Source organism: Hypanus sabinus, chromosome 5 (genome assembly GCF_030144855.1).
Source record: "Hypanus sabinus isolate sHypSab1 chromosome 5, sHypSab1.hap1, whole genome shotgun sequence".
Classification (NCBI taxonomy): Eukaryota; Metazoa; Chordata; class Chondrichthyes; order Myliobatiformes; family Dasyatidae; genus Hypanus; species Hypanus sabinus.
The window spans coordinates 35279399-35303345 of record NC_082710.1 but is presented as its reverse complement, the minus strand read 5'-3'; the positions used below and the strand labels follow the sequence as shown (position 1 = coordinate 35303345).

General features: G+C 42.1%; 1 protein-coding gene across 1 annotated transcript in view; it reads right to left on the bottom strand.

The window, feature by feature from the left end:
• rorb (RAR-related orphan receptor B) overlaps window positions 1-23947 on the bottom strand; it is a 191742-nt gene that overhangs the window by 61672 nt on the left and 106123 nt on the right. Inside the window, exons 2-4 of the mRNA XM_059969717.1 lie at window positions 23094-23179; window positions 18918-19059; window positions 6424-6840 (exon numbers count right to left, since the gene is read on the bottom strand). Coding sequence (XP_059825700.1) covers window positions 6424-6840; window positions 18918-19059; window positions 23094-23179 — 645 coding nt within the window. The remainder of the gene's footprint in view (window positions 1-6423; window positions 6841-18917; window positions 19060-23093; window positions 23180-23947) is intronic.

Sequence of the window (23947 nt, the reverse complement as noted above, 5' to 3'; positions counted from 1 at the left end):
GTGTGGTGGCCTGAAAGGATAGGTGCCAAGTGGACCATGTAGGACATTCAGAAGCAGACATAAGCAGCGCAAAGGGGCAATATAGGGAGGAGTGTGCAATAGTAACCAGCAGATAGAGCAGGATGGGTGGAAGGGGATTGAGCATAGTGAAAATGGTCCTGGTACAACAGGGTGATGCATAAATTGATGCAGGTAGATGGTGTTAGGGTAGAGAGATGCAAGTGTGGCCCAGACATTGTGGGCTATAGAGCTTATTTCTATGCTGTGTTAATACCATGACATTATTGATCTGTGGTATCATGCACAGTGACAAAATGAATCTGAGATGGAGTCCCTGAAAAGTTTGTGTTAAATAATATGCTTCATTTCAAGAGAAACTTCTGAACCCTTCAAAACATTCAATGCCTTTAGGTTTCCATTAATTCTCCCATTCTGCTTGGCTTCTAAAGATGGAGAAAAGAACATGTATATTTTAAGAAAGCTTCGGAGAGAGCAGCTTTCCAAGATTGCTTAAGTTTAGCCAAGAATCTTCATTCTGTTAAATTGTTACTACATTTTTGTACAACATCAGATTCTACCAAAGGTTGTGCCTTAACATAGCTATTGATGCATCACAGACTTCAGATGTACTTGAATTTATTGCAGCTTAACTTGGAGAAGAAGATGGAGAGAGAGCTGCTGAAATGAAAGCAAGCCATCCTCACAAAAGATTGAGAAGAGACAAATTGATACAGTTCAGATACCATGAAAAACTGGGACTGAGAAGAACAAGAAATATCATGCAGATTCCTCCTTCTGTTGCCCTTGACCTTTCCAACCTACCTGGCTTGACCTTTTAGCTAGCCTTCCCCTCCCCCCCATCTTTTTATTCTGGCATCTTCCCCCTTCCTTCTCAGTCCTGAAGAAGGGTCTCGGCCAGAAACGTCAACTGTTTATTCATTTCCACAGATGCTGCCTGACCTGCCAAGTTCGTCCAGCATTTTGTGTGTTTTGCTTAGGATTTCAGGTATTTGCAGACTTTCTTGTTTTTATCACACAGAGGACAGATATTTTAAGTTTGCGTTAGTAAACTTGTAGCACCAGAGACAATTTTATTCAATGGAAGCAAAGTCAGGAGTATCCACAATGGTTGCAATGAGAGATGAATCAGAACACACTGGATCAATATGTGATGACATATACAATCTAGAAAGGTTCATAGAATCAGCCCCTGAAGTGTCACCGGCAACAAAGGCTGAATGCCATAAATTTGTCAGATCAAGAAGTAAATGCATTGCAAGAGACTCAAACACGTTTGAGAGAGCCAATCCTGCCAAAGGGTTTCGGCCCAAAACATCAACTGTACTTTTTTCCACAGATGCTGCCTGGCCTGCTGAGTTCCTCCAGCATTTTGTATGTGTTGCTTGGATTTCCAGCATCTGCATATTTTCTCTCATTTGAGAGAGCCAGTTAGTAGACAGAAACAGTGATTGTCATGTAGGGAAAGAAATGGGATATATTTGTATGCAAATACTGTATTTCATACGTTACATGCATGCACTGCAATGATGTCATAAATACGAAAGTGTGGAGACTCACTTTCTGCGCAGGTGAACCGGCTCACAAATAGCCAGCGTGCGGGGGGAGACTTTGGTAATGCACCTCTGATGTCATTTCCGTCCGGAGAGGGCGGGCGCTAGGGATTAAATGCCAACGCCGTGAAGTTTGTCTCAAAACGACTTACCGATTGCGTGTCGTCTCTAGCTCTGTATGTAGCACATCGCTACATTGGTGACCCCGACGGTCCAAATGGGATTTGGACCAAAGACAACCAACTCTTCATCTGTTCACGCAGTTTCGCTAAAACTGCCGACTTTCTGGACGCGTGTGGTTTAGCCAAGCAGAAGCCCAGTTCGAGATTCGGCAGATATCCTCTGATTCCACGAAGAGTTTGTCTGGGACAAACAGTCAGGACGCCACTTCTTGGTCGACACTGGAGTGGAAATCAGCGTCTTGCCCCTGACGGGGTACGACACCCACAACAGGAAGCCAAGACCCACCCTGAGGGCCACAAACGGCAGCACAATATGGACCTACGGCACTTGCACAGTGCAGCTGCAGTTCAGCGCCAGCCGGTTCACATGGGACTTCACACTGGCCACGGTGGCCCAACCACTCCTGGGGGTGGACTTCTTGCGAGCTCACAGCCTGCTGGTCGACTTACAAGGGAAAAGACTGATACATGCCGAGACTTTCCAGACGTTCTCCCTGGGTGAAGCCAAGTTGCCGGCCCTACACCTGGACTCCATCATGCTGTCGGACAATGAATTCACTAGAATCCTGGTGGACTTTCCATCGATTCTGGCACTGCAGTTCACGGCAGCCATGCCCAGACACGGGGTACAGCACCACATCCCGACCCAGGGACCACCCCTCCACGCCCGCGCTCGGCGGCTTCCCCCGGAAAAGCTCTGCCTGGCGAAGGAAGAGTTAAAGAGGCTGGAGGAATTGGGGATCGTACGGAGGTCTGACAGCCCATGGGCCTCCCCCCTGCACATGGTGCCCAAAGCAGCCGGGGGTTGGAGACCATGTGGCGACTACCGTAGACAGAACGAGGCTACAACTCCAGACTGCTACACTGTGCCGCACATACAGGACTTTGCAGCAAACCTGCATGGGGCAAGAATCTTTTCCAAAGTAGACCTTGTCAGGGGATACCATCAAATCCCGGTGCACCCTGAAGACATCCCCAAAACGGCACATCACCCCGTACGGCCTGTTCGAGTTCCTCCGAATGCCATTCAGCCTGAAGAATGCTGCACAGATGTTCCAGCGGCTAATGGATGCAGTGGGATGCGACCTGGACTTTGCGTTCATCTATTTGGATGACATCCTTATAGCCAGCAGTAGTCGCCAGGAGCATCTGTCCCACCTCCACCAGCTCTACTCCTGCCTGAGTCATTTCAGCCTCACGATCAATCCAGCCAAATGCCAGTTTGGTCTCGATACCATCGACTTCCTGGGCCACAGGATTACCAAAGACGGGGCAACACCTCTGCCCGCCAAGGTAGTCGCGATCCACCACTTTGCCTGGCCCAACATGGTCAAAGGCCTGCAGGAGTTCGTTGGTATGGTGAACTTCTACCACCGTTTCCTCCCCTCAGCAGCCCGTATCATGTGCTCTTTGTACACCCTGATGTTGGGTAAAGGCAAGGATATTTCTTGGGATGAGGAGGCCGTGGCCGCTTTCGTTAAAGCCAAGGAAGCCTTGGCAGATGCCGCGATGCTGGTGCACCCCAGAATGGATGTTCTGACCGCCCTCACAGTGGACGCATCCGATACAGCAGTCGGTGGGGTGCGGGAGCAGCTCATCGAGGGGCGCTGGCAACCCCTGGCATTCTTCAGCAAGCACCTACAACCACCTGAACTCAAGTACAGTGCTTTCAACCGGGAGCTGCTGGCACTGTATCTGGCAATCCGGCATTTCAGGTACTTCTTAGAAGGCAGGCCGTTCACCGCGTTCACGAACCACAAACCGTTGACCTTCGCATTCACGAACGTGTCCGATCCCTGGTCGGCTCGCCAGCAGCGACATCTGTCCTACATCTCCGAGTACACAACGGGCATCCAGCATGTCTCGGGAAAGGACAACGTCGTGGCGGACGCACTCTCCAGAGCAGCTGTCCAGGCCCTGTCCCTGGGGGTGGACTATGCAGCACTGGCGGAGGCGCAGCAGGCAGACGACAAGATGCCCAGCTACAGGACTGCAGTCTCGGGTTTGCAGCTGCAGGACTTTCTCGTAGGCCCAGGTGAGAGGACCCTCCTGTGCGACATGGCTACCGGCCAACCTCGCCCCATCGTCCCGGCAGCTTGGAGGTGGCGTGTTTTCGACTCCATACATGGTTTGGCACACCCATCTATCAGGACAACCGTCTGGCTGGTCTCCAGCAAGTTCGCATGGCACGGACTTCACAAGCAGGTCAGTGAATGGGCCAGAATGTGCACGCAGTGCCAAACAGCCAAGGTACAGCGGCACACTAACGCCCCGCCACAGCAATTCGAACCCACCCACCAGAGGTTCAACCACATTCATGTGTATATCGTGGGCCCCCTACCAGTGTCCCAAGGAGCGCGGTACCTCCTAACTATGGTAGACCGGTTCACAAGGTGGTCAGAGGCGGACCCGCTCACCGACACATCTGCCGATTCCTGCGCCCGAGCACTGATTGCAACCTGGGTAGCACGTTTCGGGGTACCAGCCCACATTACCTCCGACAGAGGCACCTAGTTCACTTCCAGCCTGTGGCCGGCTGTGGCCAGCCTGTTGGGAATGCAGCTACACCACACTACTGCCTACCACCCACAGTCGAACGGACTAGTGGAGCGTTTCCACCGTCACTTGAGGTCGGCTCTCATGGCCCGCCTGAGAGGACCTAACTGGGTGGACGAGCTTCCCTGGGTCCTGCTTGGAATTCGCACAGCGCCCAAAGACGATCTGCATGCCTCGTCGGCCGAGTTGGTGCACGGCGTACCCCTGGTCGTCCCGGGAGAGTTCATACCAGCCCCAAGGGGGCAAGAGGAAGAACCCGCAGCAGTCCTGGGCAGACTACGCGAGAAGCTTGGTAACCTGGCCCCCATACCGACTTCACAGCACGGACTGACCCTGACCCATGTACCCAAGGACCTGCAGAACTGTAAGTTTGTGTTTGTACGAAGGGGCGGACACCGGGCACCGCTACAGCAGCCGTACGAGGGGCCGTTCAAGGTGATCAACAACAACGGGTCCACATACGTTCTGGACATTGGGGGGAGAGAGGAGGTTTTCACAGTGGACCGACTCAAACCAGCCCATGTGGACTTGCCGCAGCTGGTCGAGGTTCAGGCACCGCAGCGCAGAGGCAGACCTCCTAAACAGAGGCGGATCCAGACTGTGGACATTGGGGGGTGTATCGCTGGTTCTGGAGGGGGTTATGTGGCGACCCACTTTCTGTGCAGGCAAACCGGCTCACAAATAGCCAGCACGCGGGGGGAGACTTTGGTAACGCACCTCTGACGTCATTTCCGCCCGGAGAGGGCGGGCGCTAGGGATTAAATGCCAGCGCCGCGAAGTTTGAATAAACTAGTCTCGAAACGACTTACCAACTGCGTGTCGTCTCTAGCTCTGTATGTAGTACATCGTGACAAAAGCATATTTTTGTCTGCAGTAAAGTGTGAACAGTTACTGTAACTATTGGTCTCATCGTAGTTATAGATAATAATATTGATACACTGCAGAAATTAAAACATTTTTTCCATCAAGGGAATTGGAATTATAAAGTCCACCATTGTTGGAATTATTATCATCTTATGTTGTCAAACATTACTCGATTGTTTTTTATTGTGCTTATGAATTTAAAATCTATTTTCACGGTCTGGGAACATTGGCTATAATCATACTTGTTACCACCATAGTTGTGTTCAGAAGATAATGAAGATAGTTAATCGCATATTATAGGAATGGGTTTGGTAGCAATGGTCAATTTCTTTGGTTCTTGTTCAGAGTGATCTGATTTATCATAGTTCTCAATCTGCTATTCATGCATTTGGGCCCTCCACATGAATGCAGATGGACCAGAAAAACTGTCTGAAGACTGCCAAATTTTTCCAATAAATCTCCCCTGATAATCCTTTTGCATCAATCAGTGAGAAAGTGACCAGCTGAGAAAGATAGAAGCAGAAAATTTAAAATACAGTATTTCAAGTGCGCTATCATGGATAAATCAACTAAAGAGGCAGAAGAGAATGTGGCCTTTCAATGATTGAGTGCCTGGCTCTGTTAAAGAAAGTTATTGAAAATTCTATCAATTAATGTCTCTCAGTGATATGTATGGAAATATGCAAGCAAATGTGAATATGGGGCAGATTTACTTATATTATATATTATGTCACTAATTCCTAGATGATGCATCAAGACAAAATTTAGGTGAGAAGGATTTTGCACCCAAAATGAAAGGGCTGGGTTTTCTATCCAATTGATTTTCCCTCTAAGAGTTTAATTATCGGGAATGCAATATTCTTTTCTTAGTTTTCCTCTGCAATGACCTCTAAGATAATTAATTATGACCAAAAGGAGTCAATCAACCCTGTAGTTGCTGTGCTCGTCAGCATCTTAAAGAGATTTGGGTACAGACAATGCAAAAAGAAAATAAACACATAAACAAACTCTGCTATCACCTGTTCTTTGAGACTGTCAGAGGTTTCGTGCCCATGTATCCTGGGGAAAGTAACTTACACAAGTCACCATCTCTTTCAATGACTAATGGAATTTCAATAATAAGCTTCGTAACAACAATTTTTATATTATCACAGTTATTGCCAGTAACAGACATGGATAAAATTAATATTTTTTGCCAACATCTGGATTTTTTACAAAGTAAGGCAGATGTTTTTCCTTTCCGTACCTACCTATTTCAGTCATTGTTACTCCAGCAGCCAGTTGACCATTTGTAAAAGAACTATACGTAAACAAGTTTGGTACAGGTGTGAGTTCATAAATAGGCTCTTGCTTTATTTGCTTGATTCCAGCCATGTCTATTCCAGACTGATCCGGTGATGGTTGCGCAGAATCTACACTGTAATATCCATTAGCTCCCTCGGACTGTACTTTTGGCAGATCGATTACATGTCCATTTGCGTAAGTGCCACCAATCTCGTTGTTCAGGTCTGTCAAGCCGTTGCTGATGCTGTTGCTGTAGACGCGGGCAAGAGCTTCTGCCTCGCCACTCTGCTGCTGCCGCTGCTCCTGCAGCCTTTGTTGGTGCTTCTGGACTTCGGCGTACAAGCTGTCACGCTGCTTCTTTGACATTCTCCCAAACTTTACAGCTGTGAGAGGAAAAGACATTTTCCTTAAATAAATTGAAACAGGACGGCTCTATTTCCAAGTATCATATTCTCACGGGAACTAGAAACAAAATGCTAAAATTGTTGACATTTAACCCTCAACAATGGTATGGTCACCCCCCCACCCCCCAGTTAATTTGTTCATTTTTCAAGATGTGAACATTACTGGAAATGCAGCCTATTCCTAATGGCTCTTGAAATCGAGTGTGCAGAGGAGGTTCATAAGGGTAAGTCAAGGAATGAAAGGATTAAGGTCTGAGCAGCATTTAATAGCTCTGGGCCTGCTATCACTGGATTTTATTAGAATGAGGGTGGATCTCACTAAAACCTAACAAATATTGAAGTGCCCAGATAGAGTGAATATGGAAAGGATGTTTCCTATGGAGAAGGAGTCCAAGACCAGTGAGCACAGCCTCAGGGCAGAGGGAATTCTCTTTAGAACAAAGATGAGGAGGAATTTCTTTAGCCAAAGGGAGGTGAATCTGTAGAATTCATTGCCACAGATGCCAAGTCATTGGGTATATTTAAAGTGGAGGTTAATAGGTTCTTGATTGGTAAAAGTGTCAAAGGTTATGGGGTGAATGCAGGAGAATGGGTTTACGATAGCTAATAAATCAGCCATGATGGAATTGCAGACCAGACTTGATGGGCCAGATGGTCTAATTCTGCTCCCATGTTTTATAGAAAGATAGAAAACCTGCAGCACAATACAGACCCTTCAGCCCACAAAGCTGTGCCGAACATGTCCGTACCTTAGAAATTATTAGGCTTACCTATAGCCCTCTGTTTTTTAAGCTGCATGTACCTATCCAAAAGTCTCTTAAAAGACCCTATTGTATCTGCCTCCACCACCGTTGCCGGCAACCCATTCCATGCACTCCCCAGCACCTTAAACCTGTGTCCTCTTGTGGACACAGTGCTGGGAAAAAGCCTCTGACTATCCACACGATCAATGCCTCTCATCATCTTATACAACTCTATCAGGTCACCTCTCATCCTCTGTCGCTCCAAGGAGAAAAGGCCGAGTTCACTCAACCTATCCTCATAAGGCATGCTCCCCAATCCAGGCAACATCCTTGTAAATCTCCTCTGCACCCTTTCTATGGCTTCCACATCCTTCCTGTAGTGAGGTGATCAGAATTGAGCACAGAACTCCAAGAGGGGTCTGACCAGGGTCCTATACAGCTGCAACATTACCTCCCGGCTCCTAAATTCAATTCCACGATTGATGAAGGCCAATATACCATACACCTTCTTAACCACAGAGTCAACCCGCGCAGCTGCTTTGAGCGTCTTATGGACTCGGACCCCAAGATCCCTCTGACCATCCACACTGCCATTACCATTAATACTGGTAATTCTGCCATTAATTCTGCCATCATATTTGGTCAATTCACTGCTAAACCATTGCAGTGGGCACTTAAAATGCCACTGACATTGGTGAGCTGAGAATCATATAGACACAAAGATGGTAGATTTCCACCATGATGTATGGTAGTGAACCAGTTGTTATTTTTAACAATCTAATTGTAGGTCTCATTACATATGATTATTATTTTTAAATGCTATTTTATAAACTGAATTTAAATTTCAGTGCTGCCATGGTAGGAAATGAACTCTGGGTCTCTGAATTTTGAGTCCAGTTATTTAACTGTTATACTTAGTATGACAAAGAATTTTCAGTACAGAGGGTAGATTCTAATGGGTAATAATGTTTTACAGAAGTCTCCCATGCTATTAAATTTCATGCTGTCAGCTGTTCCTTTTAATCAAACATGCTTATCTACTTTCCCTTAAAATGTCTCTATTCATCTCAAGTATTGCACATGATAACAAGCTTTGCATTCTAGAGACTGGAGTTACAGCTTCAGAGGCACTAGATGATACTGTAAGATCGACTCATTAACCAGAAGCTAGCAGTCCTGATACTTGTCTGCAGTCATTCTGAGTCAACCATAGGAGTGAGTCAGAGTATTGGGTGCCAATATTAAACAACTCTGAGTATTGGACACCAGAGCTAAATACATTGGTGGACACACTTTGCTTGACCGTGTTACAAGTGGGCTTTCCAGAAGGTGAAAAAAAAAAGTTTAAACATAAGTCTGTGTTTCTTTCACAACATTCTAAGCGAGTGCCTAAGACCATATCTAGTGCCTTTAACTGCGTTTTTTAAAAAAGGCAATTGTTTCTGGTTTAAAACATCCCAATGAAGTTCATCCCAGAATCTGTTTAGCAAGGCAGAAATAAAACACTGCAGATGATGAAAGCTGGAAATAAAGCAAGTGCAACGTGGTAGCAGAGCAGTTTGCATAACACCGTTACAGCGCTAGCAGCCCAGGTTTCAGTTCCACCACTGTCTGAAAGGAGTTTGTACGTTTTTCCCAGGATCAAGTGAGTCTACTCCAGGTGCTCCGATTTCTTCCTACATTCCAAAGCTATATTAATCAGTTGGTTACTTTGTCACATGGGTGCAACTGGACAGTGCAGGCTCGTTGGGCCTTTAAGGCCCAAGGATGTAGTCCATTGGGTCTAGGGATGCTGCCCATTAGCCCCAGTGATTTTCCCGGTACTTTTTACCAAGCTGCATCAATAAAATTAAAAAAAAACATAGAAAATGGTGACAATCCTAACAGTTCAAACAGCATCTGTACATTTAGTTAAGATTTCAATAAAGGACCTTTCATTAGAGCTGGGAAAGATTAGTAATTAAACCAGTTTTCAGTTTCAAAGAAAGATGTGAGGTACCAAGAGAAATAGATCTGTGAGAGGATGAAGATGATGGTGGTGGTAGCACTGAGGGAGAAAACAGAATATTGGGAATGGGAGCAAAACTGGGCCAGCCCGCCCTTTGAGCCTGGAGACAAACTCTGTACTACCTATATGGTTTCACCAATTCCCACTGTAAATCCACATCAAAACATCCCCACTTTTATATTCTATACCCCTTGCAGTAACCCCAGCAATTCATCAGCCTTCCTAATTAATTTCTGTAGCTGCAAATCAACCCTTTGTGTTTCATAAAATGGAACCCATTATGAACTTCTTGCAATGCAACATATTACAGGGCTCACCAATTGAAAATTAATTTGCGATGTCATTTATTTTTATTTGTTTAGAGGTACAATGTGGAGCAGGCTCTACCAGCCCATCAAGCTGCGCTGCCCAGCATCCCACCTATTTAATACTAGCCTACTTACAGAACAATTTACAATGAGCAGTTAGCCTATTTAGCAGTACTCCTTTGGACTGTGGGAGAACATCAGAGCATGCAGAGGAAACCCTCACGGTTGTGATGAAAACATACACATTCCTCACAGGTGGCACTAAAATTGAACACTGAAGACCAAATGCCCCAAACTATAATAGTGCTGTGCTACGTGGTGCCCCACTTCCTTCCAAAGTAAATAACCTTTTATTTCCCATATTGCACTCCATTTTCCATCTTCATGCCCATCCACATAACATAGTTAATTCCCTTTTTAGACTCCTTGTGTCCTTTTCACAATTTATTAACCTAGGTTATGCATCAGCAATGAATTTGTCTCCAGTACACTTGGTCCCTTCATCCAATTCATTCAGTCGAGGGCCTGGTGCTGACCTCTGTGTCAATCCAGTGATCAGCAATACAACAATCACTCTTTCTGATAGTTAACCACTCTCCTCCCCAACTATGTTCACTCTCATCTCCGGTGGTAGCCATTTGTTTCACACCCTAGAGTGTAATTTCTGTAAATCCAAATACACAATGGCTACTGGGTCCCCTTTATCACACTTTTTGATTATATTTCCAAAGAAATCTATCAAATTAATCAAACATAGTTTTCCTTCCATAAACGAGGCTAACGTTGCTTATGAATTTTAAAACGGTTTACTGCCATTTTGGATTCATAATGAATTCCAGCACTTTCCAAAAAACAGATGTTAGGCCTACAGTTTCTTGCTTCCTGTCTTGCCCTTTGCAAGTATTGTGTCGTTATTTTGGCAGTTTTCCAATTCTCTAGGAGCCCTCCATAACCTAGAGAATTTTGGCAATTTGCAACACATTGACTATCTCTGCAGCCAATTTCTTTAAAGCACACCATGCAGTCCATCACGTCCAGGCACTTACTGATTTCCCTGGTACTTTTTCTCTAGTGATAGAAATGAAGTTCCTCTTAAAGCACTTTGTATGCACGGAATGCAGTGCACAACTGGAAGGACTGCATGTGAATTGCTATTGTGCCCTGTAAATATGTTTATTTTGTTGGCTGATGGGAAGGGGCAGGGTCACACCTCCTTAGATTGCATAAGAAGGTGCAGTGAATAGGAAGCCGGATTTTGGAGAAGATGGAAGAATGCTTCAGCATGTCACAGAAGAAATTGTCCCTTCAAAATGTTGAGATAATTGAAGAGATAATTTTGATATATCAGGTACTTAAAATATAGATTAGCTGGTACTTTTCCACTTCAGAACACTGCATTCATAGTACAAACACAGCTATGCTGGGAAAACAAATATACATCAGGAGACTACTTTTCAGACACCTCTGTTCAGACTCCAGTGATGACCCTAGATTGCCAGTCATTTGTCATTTTAACTCTTCAGCCCACTCTTAACCTAAGCTCTCTGTTTTAACAAAGTGCAATGCAAGCTCAAGGACAGTGTACCATCTTCTACCTTGACACATAATTAGATTTAACATCAAATCAAGCACATTCAGTTTATCAGCATGGCAGTCTTATGTTTTACATTCTGTAGCTTTTCTCACCCTTCTCCTCCTATTTACACCATACTCCATACATAATTTTACCACCGTCACTCAGCCAGCAGCTTAACACTTGTGTCATTCAGTCTCTCTGCATCTCCACATTTTCATAAATATTCCTTGTCACTTTATTTATTGATCTCCTCTTTTGCTGTAATTCCCAACATCTTCTAGTTCTGATGTAAGATCATCAAACTGAAACATTAGCTACTTCTCTGCACGTGCTGCTTACTGATTATTTCTGAAGTATCTGTTTTCAATTTATTGCCATCAACTTCTAATTTCAGTTTTTATGTGAAAAAAATACAAGAAGTAACTATAATTCCTTAATACTCTACTGACACCCCCCCCCCCCCACCTTAAACCTATACTCTCTGGTTGTAGATACCTTGCCTAAGGGGAAGTATTTGTTTGAGCTGTTTTTCCCTATCCATGATATGTTTTATAGATATTTTTGGTAATTTATTTGTTATTGAAGTTCATCATCAAACAAACATTTCCATAAGATGTATTTCATATACATATGTATCATATTGTCATATTTGCAAAAAATCTTAAACATAATATTTATCTGAGGTATATACTTATAGAAAAGAGAGGAAAGAAAGAACAAGCAAAATGGAAAAACTATGTACAAGTAGGGAGTGGTCTTTCTTTTTTACAACATATTCATTGAGTTGTGAGAATAAAATCAGGCCTATGAGGTAATATGTAATTAAACCATTTTTCCCAGAATGAATCAATTTGTTCCAACTTATGATTAACAGATGCTGTTATCTTCTCCATTTTGGAAATGTCAATTGTAATTTCCATCCATGCATTTAAAGTTGGGCTGTCCTGTGTTAGCTATTTCCTGGTAAGAGTCTTTTTACCAGCCACCAACAGTATATTCATTAAATATTTATCTCTTTTCAACCTTTCCTGAGGTATATACTCAAAATATATGGTCTTACTTTCTAAGGGTATTTCACATTTAAAGGTGACTTGTAGGGCTTTATATATCCCATTCCAACAGTCTTTGATAACAGGGCATTACGTTTTATAGATTTTATTCAAGATTCAAAAGTCTTCACATCATGGTATGGCAGGTGATGAGAGGAATCCTTCCAGACTTCAAGGCTTCTGAACAAACCGATTGTTCAGAAACATGAAGTGCTCCTCCGAAATAAAGTAGAATATGAATTATGAGCAGAGGACAACCAGTTGCAGGAGGAGATACAGAAAGAAGGAGGAGGAGGAAGAGGAAGGCTGAAGTTGTCCAGACTGTTCATAAAGTAATTCTCCTATTTCGAGCTCAGGAATGAGCAAAGTGCACCTCTGCAAAGGGATCTTCACTGGCCTGTTCCATGTAGCATCTATGGTTGCAACTAAAAGCAGGATGAGGATTGCTTCAGCAAATGCAGCCACATGACCGCAATGGTGACCTTTCACTTCCACTGCTTCTGGGTAGAGATAGTTTGATACCCAGTGTTGCATGATGGGAGATCACTGAGGCTCTCAGGAAGTGCTAGCCACATTTTAATTCTTCTTTTCAAAAACCAGCAGGCAGATAGAGTACACACTTCACAACAATTGACAGGTGCTATGAATTAAATGCACCTCTAACAATGGCCATTCTTTGTCAAATTGCACTTAAACTGGAACTGCAAGGGATTCCAGCTCCTAATTCACCAAATGCAGTGAATATCGTGGAGCATTGCCCAGTATCCTGACGGTAGTCCTGAGGCTTACATTCTATCCCAGACCATTGTGTCTTCTGTACTTGAGCCTTCACAGCAAAACAAAATGTTCTCTACAGGGTGACACACAATTGATGGTGACAACATAGCTCATTGCTTTGCTATTACGGGAGGCAGAGGAGCGGCTATGGGATTGTTTCGAGTCAGCAGACAGGGTCATCTTCAAGGACTCAAAAGAACTTGAATGAAAATACCACAGTTGTCACAGACTTTATTAAAACCAGTGGTAGACATGTGTGTCACCAGAAATTTATTCTGAGTCTTCCCCAACCAGAAGCCCTGGATGAACCATGAGGTCCACAATCTGCTGAGGGACAGATCAGTGGCGTTCAGGTCTGGCGACCAGGTAAGATACAAGAGGTCCAGGTATGATCTCTGGAGACCCATCTCATATGTGAAGTGGCAATTCCTGACAAAACTTGAATCATTGAAGGATGTTTGGCAGCTGTGGCAGGGTTTGAATGTTATTACCTCCTACAAAGTGAAACCAAGTGACTTAGGTAACAACCAGGCTTGTCTCCCAGATAAGCTCAATGCCTTCTATGTTCACTATGTTCACAGTCAAAGTATGGAGGAACCTTCACGAACTTCCACAGCCCCCAATGAGATCTTCAGTCTCCGAAGCCAATGTGATAACATCTTTCAAGAGCGTGAAACCATGGAAAGCATCTGGCCCAGATGTGCTAAAGACCTGTGCAGAACAACTGCCTGGAATGTTCACCAAAATCTTTAACCTCTCGCTTCAGCAGTCAGATCTACCCATCTGCATCAAGCAGGCATCAATTATAACGGAACCCAAGAAGAACTTGGTAACCTGCCTCAATGACTATTCTCCAGTAGCAGCTACACCCACTGTGAGTTCAGGTTTTCTTGTCAAAAACCAGCAGGCAGATACCACACTTCACACCATTATCATCAAGGTGATAGGTTTAGCCACCAACTGCGCAACAAAAAAGCTGAGGGACAGTAGCATGAGAAGAAAGAGGAGATGAAGCAACTAACAGGATAACAAAGCTGTTAGAAAAGAAGAGGCAACATAGACAGCTCTTTACAGTGTGGGAATTTCCTTTCAGAAAGAATTTTGTTGGAACGGCAATAACTGAACCCACACTCTCCATTTATCAACAGCTTGTATACCTTTCCAGGAATTGATGGCTTTGTGGCCAAGTCTGCTGATGATACAAAGATAGGTGGAGGGGCAGGTAGCATTGAGGAAGCAGGGAGGCTGCTGAAGGACTTGGACAGATTATGAGAATAGGCAAAGAAGTAGCAGTTGGAATACAGTGTAGGTCGTGGACTTTGATAGAAAGAAGAAAGGCATAGAGCAGGGAACAAGTTCAGAAATCAGAGATGCAAAGGGACTTGGGAGTCCTAGTGTAGGACTTTCTAAACATTTAACTTGCAGGCTGCTTCAATAGTAAGGAAAGCAAATGAAATGAAATGTTAGCATTCATTTCGAGAGGACATAAAGTAAGGATATAATGCTGAGGCTTTATAAAGCATAGGTCAGACTGCACTTGGAATACGGTTGGCAGTTTTGGGCCTCTTGTCTAAGAAAGGATGTGCTGGCATTGGAGAGGGACCAGAGAAGGTTCATGAGAATGATCCTAGGAATGAAAGGGTTAACTCATTGGAACTTAACTTGATGGGTCTAGGTGTGTACTCATTGGAACTTAGAAGTATGAAGTACTGAAACCCATTGAATATTGAAAAGCCTAAACCTAGGCAGAGTGGAGGCAGAGAGGATGTTTCCTAAAGTGGGAGAGTCTAGGACCAGAGGGCACAGTCTCAGAACATAAGGACGTTGCTTTAGAACTGAAATGAGGAGGAATTTTTTTTACCAGAGGGTAGTGAATATGTGGAATTCATTGCCACAGACAGCTATGGAGGTCAAAGTGGAGGCTGATAGATTCTTGATTTGTAAAGGTGTTAAAGGATAAAAGACCGGAGAATGGGGTTGAGAGGGTTAATAAATTAGCTATGATAGAACGGCAGAGCAGATGCAACAGACTGAAAGACCTAATTCTGCTCCTATGTCTTATGGTCTTATTGTCTTTCCTCTCCTCAAACATTACTCATAGTGTCATTCGCTTGACAACAAATGCAAATATAAAAGTAACCATAGGGTAGGCATTTCGAACCATACCAAGTGAAATCATTCTGCATTATGTACAAACATCAACTGGTCACACTTGTGCATTCTTTAAATCTTTCTGCTAATGGCTACGCACAGTGTTACCCAAATGTCTGAGGGACACCAAGATGTTGGGTAACCAGCTTGGGGCCTAGAACCTAGTTGCAGTCTGTATTATTTTGGTATGGACAGAAGCAGTCTATGATAAATATCTGACAGCAGAAACATTGCTGTAGCTGTAATGGTAGGAATGCAAACTTTGACATCTGAGTAAGTACAGCAGGTTTGTGTTCCATGAAACTATTGCCACTTTCCCTGAGGTCTCAGCACTCCAAGTGACTGATTGGAGAACAGACTGATATAGCATTCGGTAAGCCCATCTGCACATTGTAATCTAAAGCTATGATAGAGGTAGTCTGCCCTTGCTTGCCAGTTGCCCATTCCAGAATTTATTGGCTACAATAATGCTACTAAAGGCCACAGATGCTGCGCTGTTGTTGGGTCAGTAAGTGTACAGATGGAGTTACCCATCACTTCCAGGCAGGAATGGTTGGGCTCCAAATTCTGTACAATGCCCTGTGCCAAATTGATTTCAGATGCCTCTGTGCTCCATAACTTTGTACACAGCTTTCTGGCAGGCTTTCTCAGAGTATCGGATATTCTGGTCCACATGCACAACTGCTGCAGTTTCCTGGGCTGTGGTCATCATAACTCTTACGTGACCTTGACCTCTGAAAATTGGGAATCCACATCATTCTTTCTCTTTGCCCTGGCCAACATTCATCCTGTCTGGTGTACCTTGTCCACTTGTGAATCCCATCTGCAATCTGATCCACAAAAACAACACTTTTTTTCTTGGAAGCATTTTTATTATCCAATTCCAGAGGAACTTCTTCTTTGTTATGTTAAACAATTTCTTTGCCTTTTTTCTATTAAAACATCCACAACCTGTGTCATGGGGCACCTTTCCACTCTATTGTCCATTGTTTGTGGCTCCTCAATTTCTACATTTGCCTCCTAGATTGTTCATGAGCCATTAAAAAAACTTCCCTCCACACTTTTCCTCTTACCCTATCAATCCATCACTTGTTTCCCATCCCCTCACTTCCTTGACCAACCTCCTCTTCAGGGCAACATTATTGGTCAACATATGGTGATGAGTGGGTTTTGATGTCTCTTGAAGAGAATAAACTAACAACTTCTTAAAAGAAAGATGTCTCAACCTGAAATCTTTTCTCTGACTTCTGATTTGGCATCATCACTAAATGCAGCATGTATTTCGTGTACCAAATATGCTTAAACTCCAATTCATAGGAAGCTGTCCCTAAGGTATTCTCTAAATTATCAGTAGTGATAAAACCCAGGCTGCTGAACAACACTAAAAATTGACTAATAATTTCATTATTATTGTTATCTCCTTGATACTCCTTTGTTACCTGGTCAGTTTACAATTTTGGGAGCATTTGAAATGAAAAGGGCAGAAGAACATGGCATAGTGAAGGGAGGATGGGGGATTTAACGTTGGTTATTTGAAGAGTAAAGGCCACATGCTTATGCTTCTGTATTAACAGAATAGAGTGTGGTTGAGAGGGAGTTTGGGTGTAAAATTAATGCCATTGCCTTCAATAGTTTTGGCCTGATCCTCGCTGGAACCATACCAACAGTATGCTAACAATGATAAGTGTCTTGCTCCACAGAAGTATCTCACTTTTAAATTTCCATTCCTTCCCATTGCTCTTATCCTGGAAGTGAGGGAAATTCATAAATAAGTGTTCTGCATTACGCTTGAGTCTTGTTTCAATAGCTGCACAGAATGCAAGTTGTGAGGTAACAGGCATGAGGCTTGCATCAATAAGTTTCTGAAGCTGTGGTAAATACAATGTCAAGTGTACTGTTATATGTACAGGTGCATGTATATATAGGTGCAATAATGACTTGACTGCATCAGCATCACAGACATATAGCATCATATAAGCAGCTTTCACAATAACTAACATAAGTTCAACATAAATTATGCACAATTTTTATAAGAAAGCAAGGACGATTAGAGCATAAATATCCGGGTCCATTTTAGTGCAGAATTACCAGGGAGGTCATTGTGTTGCTAAACTGCATTGGATTTTGTTGGTTGGTTCAAGAACTGAATGGTTGAAGGGAAGTAGTAAATCTTGAACCTGGTGCTATAATGACTGCTGAATATGAGTGATTATTGAAAGAAACTCTAAGTAATTCCATAATGGGGATGTTGTGAATTATGGAGTTGAGTTTGAGGTGAGTGCTGCAGCTGAGGGTACAGTCACGTTTCTTCTGCTTACCAATTCATTGAGCATGAACTCCAGTGTAGTGACTGCAGAACGTGTGGTTTATCTTTCCATCGTTTCCCTGTTCCTCAATGTTTTCAAGTCAGGATCAATTGTAAAATAGGAGCCAGTGCTAGCTCTTGCTCCAATACACCTTCCTTTTTAAAATTATAGGCTAGATTTAACTTGTACCAGCTAACAGTGACCTGGGCCTCCACTGATGTATCCGTTGAATGAAGACTGCGGTTAGTTCTGGCTTGATGCTAAAAAATATTTTAATATTTTGTGAGTTGCCTACATTCCAATCAATGAACAAGCCTTAATTGGCCCATGTGAACCCATACACATTTTTGATGGCTGTGCAATTTACTTTTCCACCTGTTGATATTTTGGGCTGAGACCCTTTGTCAGGACTGCAAGGTGATAGGTGATGCCAGGAACATTGATTTCTCCTTCCAGTAATTTCCCCTCATCCTTTCCCTCTTTTACTATTCCTCACTCTGGCCTTTTACCTCTTCTCCTCACCTGTCCATTACCTCCCCTGATGCCCCTCCTTTATCCTTTTTTCCCATGGTCCACTCTCCTTTCCTATCAGATTCTGACTTCTCCAGCCCTTTACAATTCTCAGCTACCTGGCATCACCTATTATCTTCTACCACCTCCCCAACCTTCTTATTCTGGAGTCTTCCCCCCCCCCCCTTCTTTTCCAGTTTTGATGAAGGAACTCAGCCCAAAATGTCAACTGTTTATTCATTTCCTTAGGTGCTGCCTGACCTGCTGAGTTCCTCCACCATTTTGTATTTGTTGCTCTGGATTTACAGCAACTGCAGAATCTCTTGTGTTGATGATTTTTGCCAATTTCTTCATGATTTTAAATCTTATGAGTTAAACCTCAAAGGTTGAGTGATGGAAACATTAACTAAAACAGCTGACTGCAATAAACATAACTTTAAATGTTAGCCACACATATGATTTTTTGTTAATCCAACCTTACTTTTTCTCATTACATTAGTTCCTGTCCCAGATGGAATGAGACTGGTATATCTCTGTATATAACATCCAGGAAGTTGGGAAATCACTAGGTCAATATTTCATAATCTATACCTAAGTAAAACTAGATGTTAATTTCTCTTGTTCTTACCATCACGAGACATTCCAAGGGCAAGACACTTCTGCAGTCGACAATGCTGACATCGATTCCTATTAGTCCGATCAATTAAACAGTTTCTCTGTCGAGGACAGGAGTAAGAGGCATTGTTTTGTTGACTCCTCCTAAAGAAGCCCTAAGGCAAAAAAAAAAGGTTACTTCAACTTTTGTGATACTGTTTATGGTTCTTTTTACATGAAGACTAATTTTACCGCATGCATTTTCCAGTCAGTTGATTGTGGAACCAGTTTTGGAACTGTTTACTCTGAGTTAAAGTCAATACTCCAATGTATGAGCATTAACAACAAACACATGTTTTTTTTTAAATCAGATTTTATAATGATTTGCACAGTCATGGGAAAAATGTTGATGTCTCCTTACCAGTGAATATGGACTAATAGTATTCGGAAAATATTATACGTTAACAGTTATTTCCAACTGAAATCCCGGCAGATGTCATCTTCCCAAATATCTACTTTGTTATGATGTAGAATGAGGTTATTTCATTTCATCAAATCAATATTTCCCCACTATCTTCATCTATAGTATAACCCATTTCTCTCCTAACTCCCCTCAGATTCCTACTCACTTACAAAATAGGGATAACTTCCAGTGCCTACTAACCTACCAACTGGTATGTGCTCGGAATTTGGGAGGAAATTGGAGTACGTTGGGGAGGGGTGGGAATGGGTTTCCTGTGCTGAAAGTACCTGAAAACTCCACAGATCAGATCAGATCAAACCCAGGTCACTGGAGTCATGAAGCAGCAGCTCTATGAGGTTGACTACCACATTACTCAATGGGAGAAGAAAATAAAACGGAGCTTATGGTTCTCTATCCATAGGAATGACTACAGTGGCTGTTCTCTGGCTAGGGAGAGAACGACTTAGCATACACAATGCCAATTCAGAACACCAAAGCCTGACATTATTTTTATATGAGGCTCAGAAGAGGAAGTTTGCTCTTCTGTTTCCTTTTGAACCTTGTGCCCTCTCCCTCTCCTGCCAAGCTAGGAGTTTTTCATTTGTCCTTCACTGGAGTCCTTCAGGGCAACCTGGTTTAGACCTACCATATGCTCTGGTTAAAATTAGGATGAAAGAAACTGAATGAGACGTTTATAAATACACAAGGCAAAAAGGGAAAGCAGAAACAGCCCATTCGGCCCCATATGCTCATATCATTTAATCACTAATTTGATTACTAATTTAATTGATTCAGCACAGCACTGTGGGCCAAAAGGCCTGTTCCTGTGCTGTACTATTCTATGTTCTATCGCAATTCAATATAATCTTCTACTTCTGTGGCACTAACGTATATCCTTTGATTTCCTTACTGATTAAAAATCTATCTCTATCATTAGAGATGCTGGATCAATAATAGTACTGAGTTGACTAAAGGTATAAGAAAGAACAAAGTTGACCTGATTAAAATAATGATTCCGTTCTCAATGATTTTCAAAAAAATCTTTCTTCATTAACCTTGTAAAGCGCTCAAGTTTTGCTGCTTTTTATCCGTTCTGCTGAAATGTCAGAATCATAACTAATGTGCCTGTCTTTCACAGTGAAATGAAACTGACTGCTGATAACCAAAGTTTTACATATGAAAGCAGTAGATTCAATTATCATGCCACTTGCCAGCTGCATTGCTTAGGTGTGAACACAACACAAAACAAGTCTTCATTTGTCGACATCGTGCAAAAGATATAAAGGATAGAATAATACCATCTTTCACAAGTTATGATCAGACTGCATAATACATGAGCTATGGAGTTACAACTGTGTTTTGTCTGGTTGGAGCACGGGTTGCAAAAAGAATAAATAAAAATAGCATCAAGCGTATCGAGACTAAAGCTAAAGTCTGGCTTTGAAATGGGCATCTGACTGCCAATATCCATCAGCTATTCCATTTAAACATGAACATACAGAGAAATGTCAGCACTTTGACAGAGATTAAAGAGCTTTCTTGCTCTAAATTCATTGGTGACATCGGTATGCTTATGAACGTGGTAAAGGAGTCAGTGACATGAGACTGTGAGCTGCAAAGGAATTAAAGTAGAAATGAATTGAGATGAAAAGGATTAAACTATTTAGTTAAAGGTGTGGAAAGCAATTACAATTTTATTAGTATATCAAACAAGGTGCAAGTTAAAGTTCAACCAATTGTACCAAATAGAATAGGTTTGAGGAAAATATTGTTTCTATTAATTTGGAATATTGATTTTCCTTTGTATATTATGAACTAGTGTTGAAACCTTCTTCAAAATAAAATGGTACCTGTTGTCAATGCCTCTGGAGTGACTCCACAATGTTTCTTGCTGCTGTCATAACTTAACAACTAATGATTCTGCTTTGGTTTCTAATCCTTTCTTATAAGGATATCATTAGTTGATGGATTCAGATACTTATACAGGAGAAAAATGAAATGGATGATTAAGTCACTGAGAGAGAGTTGAACTGAATTGCCCAATAGACTTGTCAACTTGTCATTGAGATAGCTATAATTACATAATTTTAGTTATATGCACTAATTTTAGAGCAGGATAACTTGCTAACACTCACATATTACAGCCAGTCTGCATGTAACTATTTCTATCACACCATTAAATGACCAGGGAATCAAAAATCTAAAGAGTGTTTGCTTATTTTTCCTTTTTTTTGGGTATGTTCTACTTACACACAGAAAATGATTACAAGCATACAGAAAGATCTATCTGTACATACAAACTACAAAATAGTTCAGAGTTGCAAGAACAATGCTTTTACAAAATAGTTGAACATATTTGAATTCCCAGTTAGCCACATGAGATGGTGTTCAATGTACAAGCCAGTATTCCATGAGGAAGAGCTGAGTGCCATGTTATGTTCCTTAGCTGCATTTAACAGTTTTGGTTACTTTGGTTGGGACTGAACCCGATTTGAACTCGGGACCATTTGCCGTGAAGTCCAGTGCTGGTGCCACTACACCACCAGCGGGTCATATAACCCAATTCAGTCAGGCAAAATCTTAGTTGTAACATCAATTGTCTTTAGCAATTAAATTAAATATGTATAAATATATACCTAAAATGTTGTCAGGTGCATTAAACAATTTTATGGTGGCATTGCACAAATAAGTTTGTAATGTAACCATGCAGCTTATTTTATGTAAGTCGGGAGAACAGGTAAACACAAGAATTTAGTGTTATATAGGCTACTACAAAGACAGACAAAAATACTTTCTATTTAATGCATTTAGGCAACTTACCTGTGAGTAATTCTAACAATCGATGAGGCCAGCCAGGTGACTCCTTGAAGATAGCAGCGGTTAAATAAGTGAGCTCACTATTTTGCGACCCCCCTCCCCCACCCCCAGCCAGAATTAAGCTCTGAGTACAAACCTCATTTGGGAGAACGGAGCACACAGCAATCACCACAGCATCAATGCAATTCTAAGACACTGAGACAGAATTCTTATTTCATCTGCTTTTCTTTTGTTCCTAAAATACTCAACTGATAAATTACTAGGAGAAATATGGCAATTTATGAACAACTTTGTAACACTGAGAGAATTCATGTTTAAAACACATTTTAAGAGCTTTGTGAATAATTACTTCTGGTAAAGTTTTTTCTTTGCTGCATGGCATTATTACATCTTCATATTACAAAACTTCTAGGTAAATGTGCTGAGATTAACTTGATGCGGAGATCATCTCACTTAAGTTTTAATGTAAATTCCAAATTTGAACAAATTTGACTTGTTATTCTGCCTGGTGGCTGGGAATCTATACCAACTAGTACAGAACCAGATTACAGCTCTTTGTTAAACCAAGCTGTAAATTAACTCCTGAAACCAATCGTCTGCTCCTAACAGCAGTGGTGACCACTGCTAGCATTCAAGGAGCTACTTTTCTTCTCCACATACAACAATGTAATCAACTTTCTTTCACGGCCTTGAGGAAATTTACTATCATCATCTTCAATGCAATGTTAGCGAGCCAGGGCTACTACTCTTTGCTGCCCAAGTGATTTATACTTCATGATTCAACTAAATGTTAAGTTTATTATATGAAGACTGTTTACATTTAGCTCTAAACAAAAAGGCACATTATTATAGATCTCTGAAAAGGTGCTGAAATGTGGATTAGCGCAGGTCAGTTTGTAATTAAGCATGCTTTTTAAAAAAAAACCTTACCTTACAACCTTCACAAGTGATGACTCCATAGTGGATCCCTGAGGACTTATCACCACAGATCTTGCAAGGTATTACTTCAATTTGAGCTACAGGAAAGGGTAAATATGAATTAGCAATGCTGTATAGATTGATAGTAGGTAGAAAGACAGAAAAGTTGTGTCACTGCATAACACTGCATCTTAATCAAAATAAGCAATATGACAGGTGTAAAGCCAGAAATATCCCACTAAGGGGTTTAATTTTACCCTCCTGAATCCGGTCATATAATAGTAATCCAATTGAATATACAATTGGATACAGCAGGTACTTTCCTGCCCTGACTGAAATTCAGAAATGAGAGTTCTTACAGATTAATAACACTTCTGTTTCCAACAGAGAGTTGTTTCCAGAAATAAGACTTGTTTAAGGAAGCAGCAGGGACTTAACTGATGAGGAGTTCCTTGCAGAATGTTCAGCCATGTGAAAAGTTTGTTCATCTGTGCCAGGAGCACCCCAGTATTCTATCTTTATTACTCTCCATTTTCAGAAAGCCATCAATCTTTGTGAATCATCACACCACAACTGAATTTTTCATCTATTAAATTTCACACTCATACAAAAATATCAATTGATTTTTCAATGAGAATTTGTATTTGTATACAGTTAATGCTTCCTGCCTGATAGCTAATTGGATTAAAATGTTCCACTTGATACAAGTTAGATTTTCATGGATTCATGTACTGCACTGATACAGGCCCTTTGGCCCAACTTGTCAATGCTGACCAAGATGGGTAATGCACAAATCTGATTTGCCCACTTTTGTCCAATACTCTTCGAAGCCTTTCCCACCCATGTATCTGTCCAGGTACTGTAAT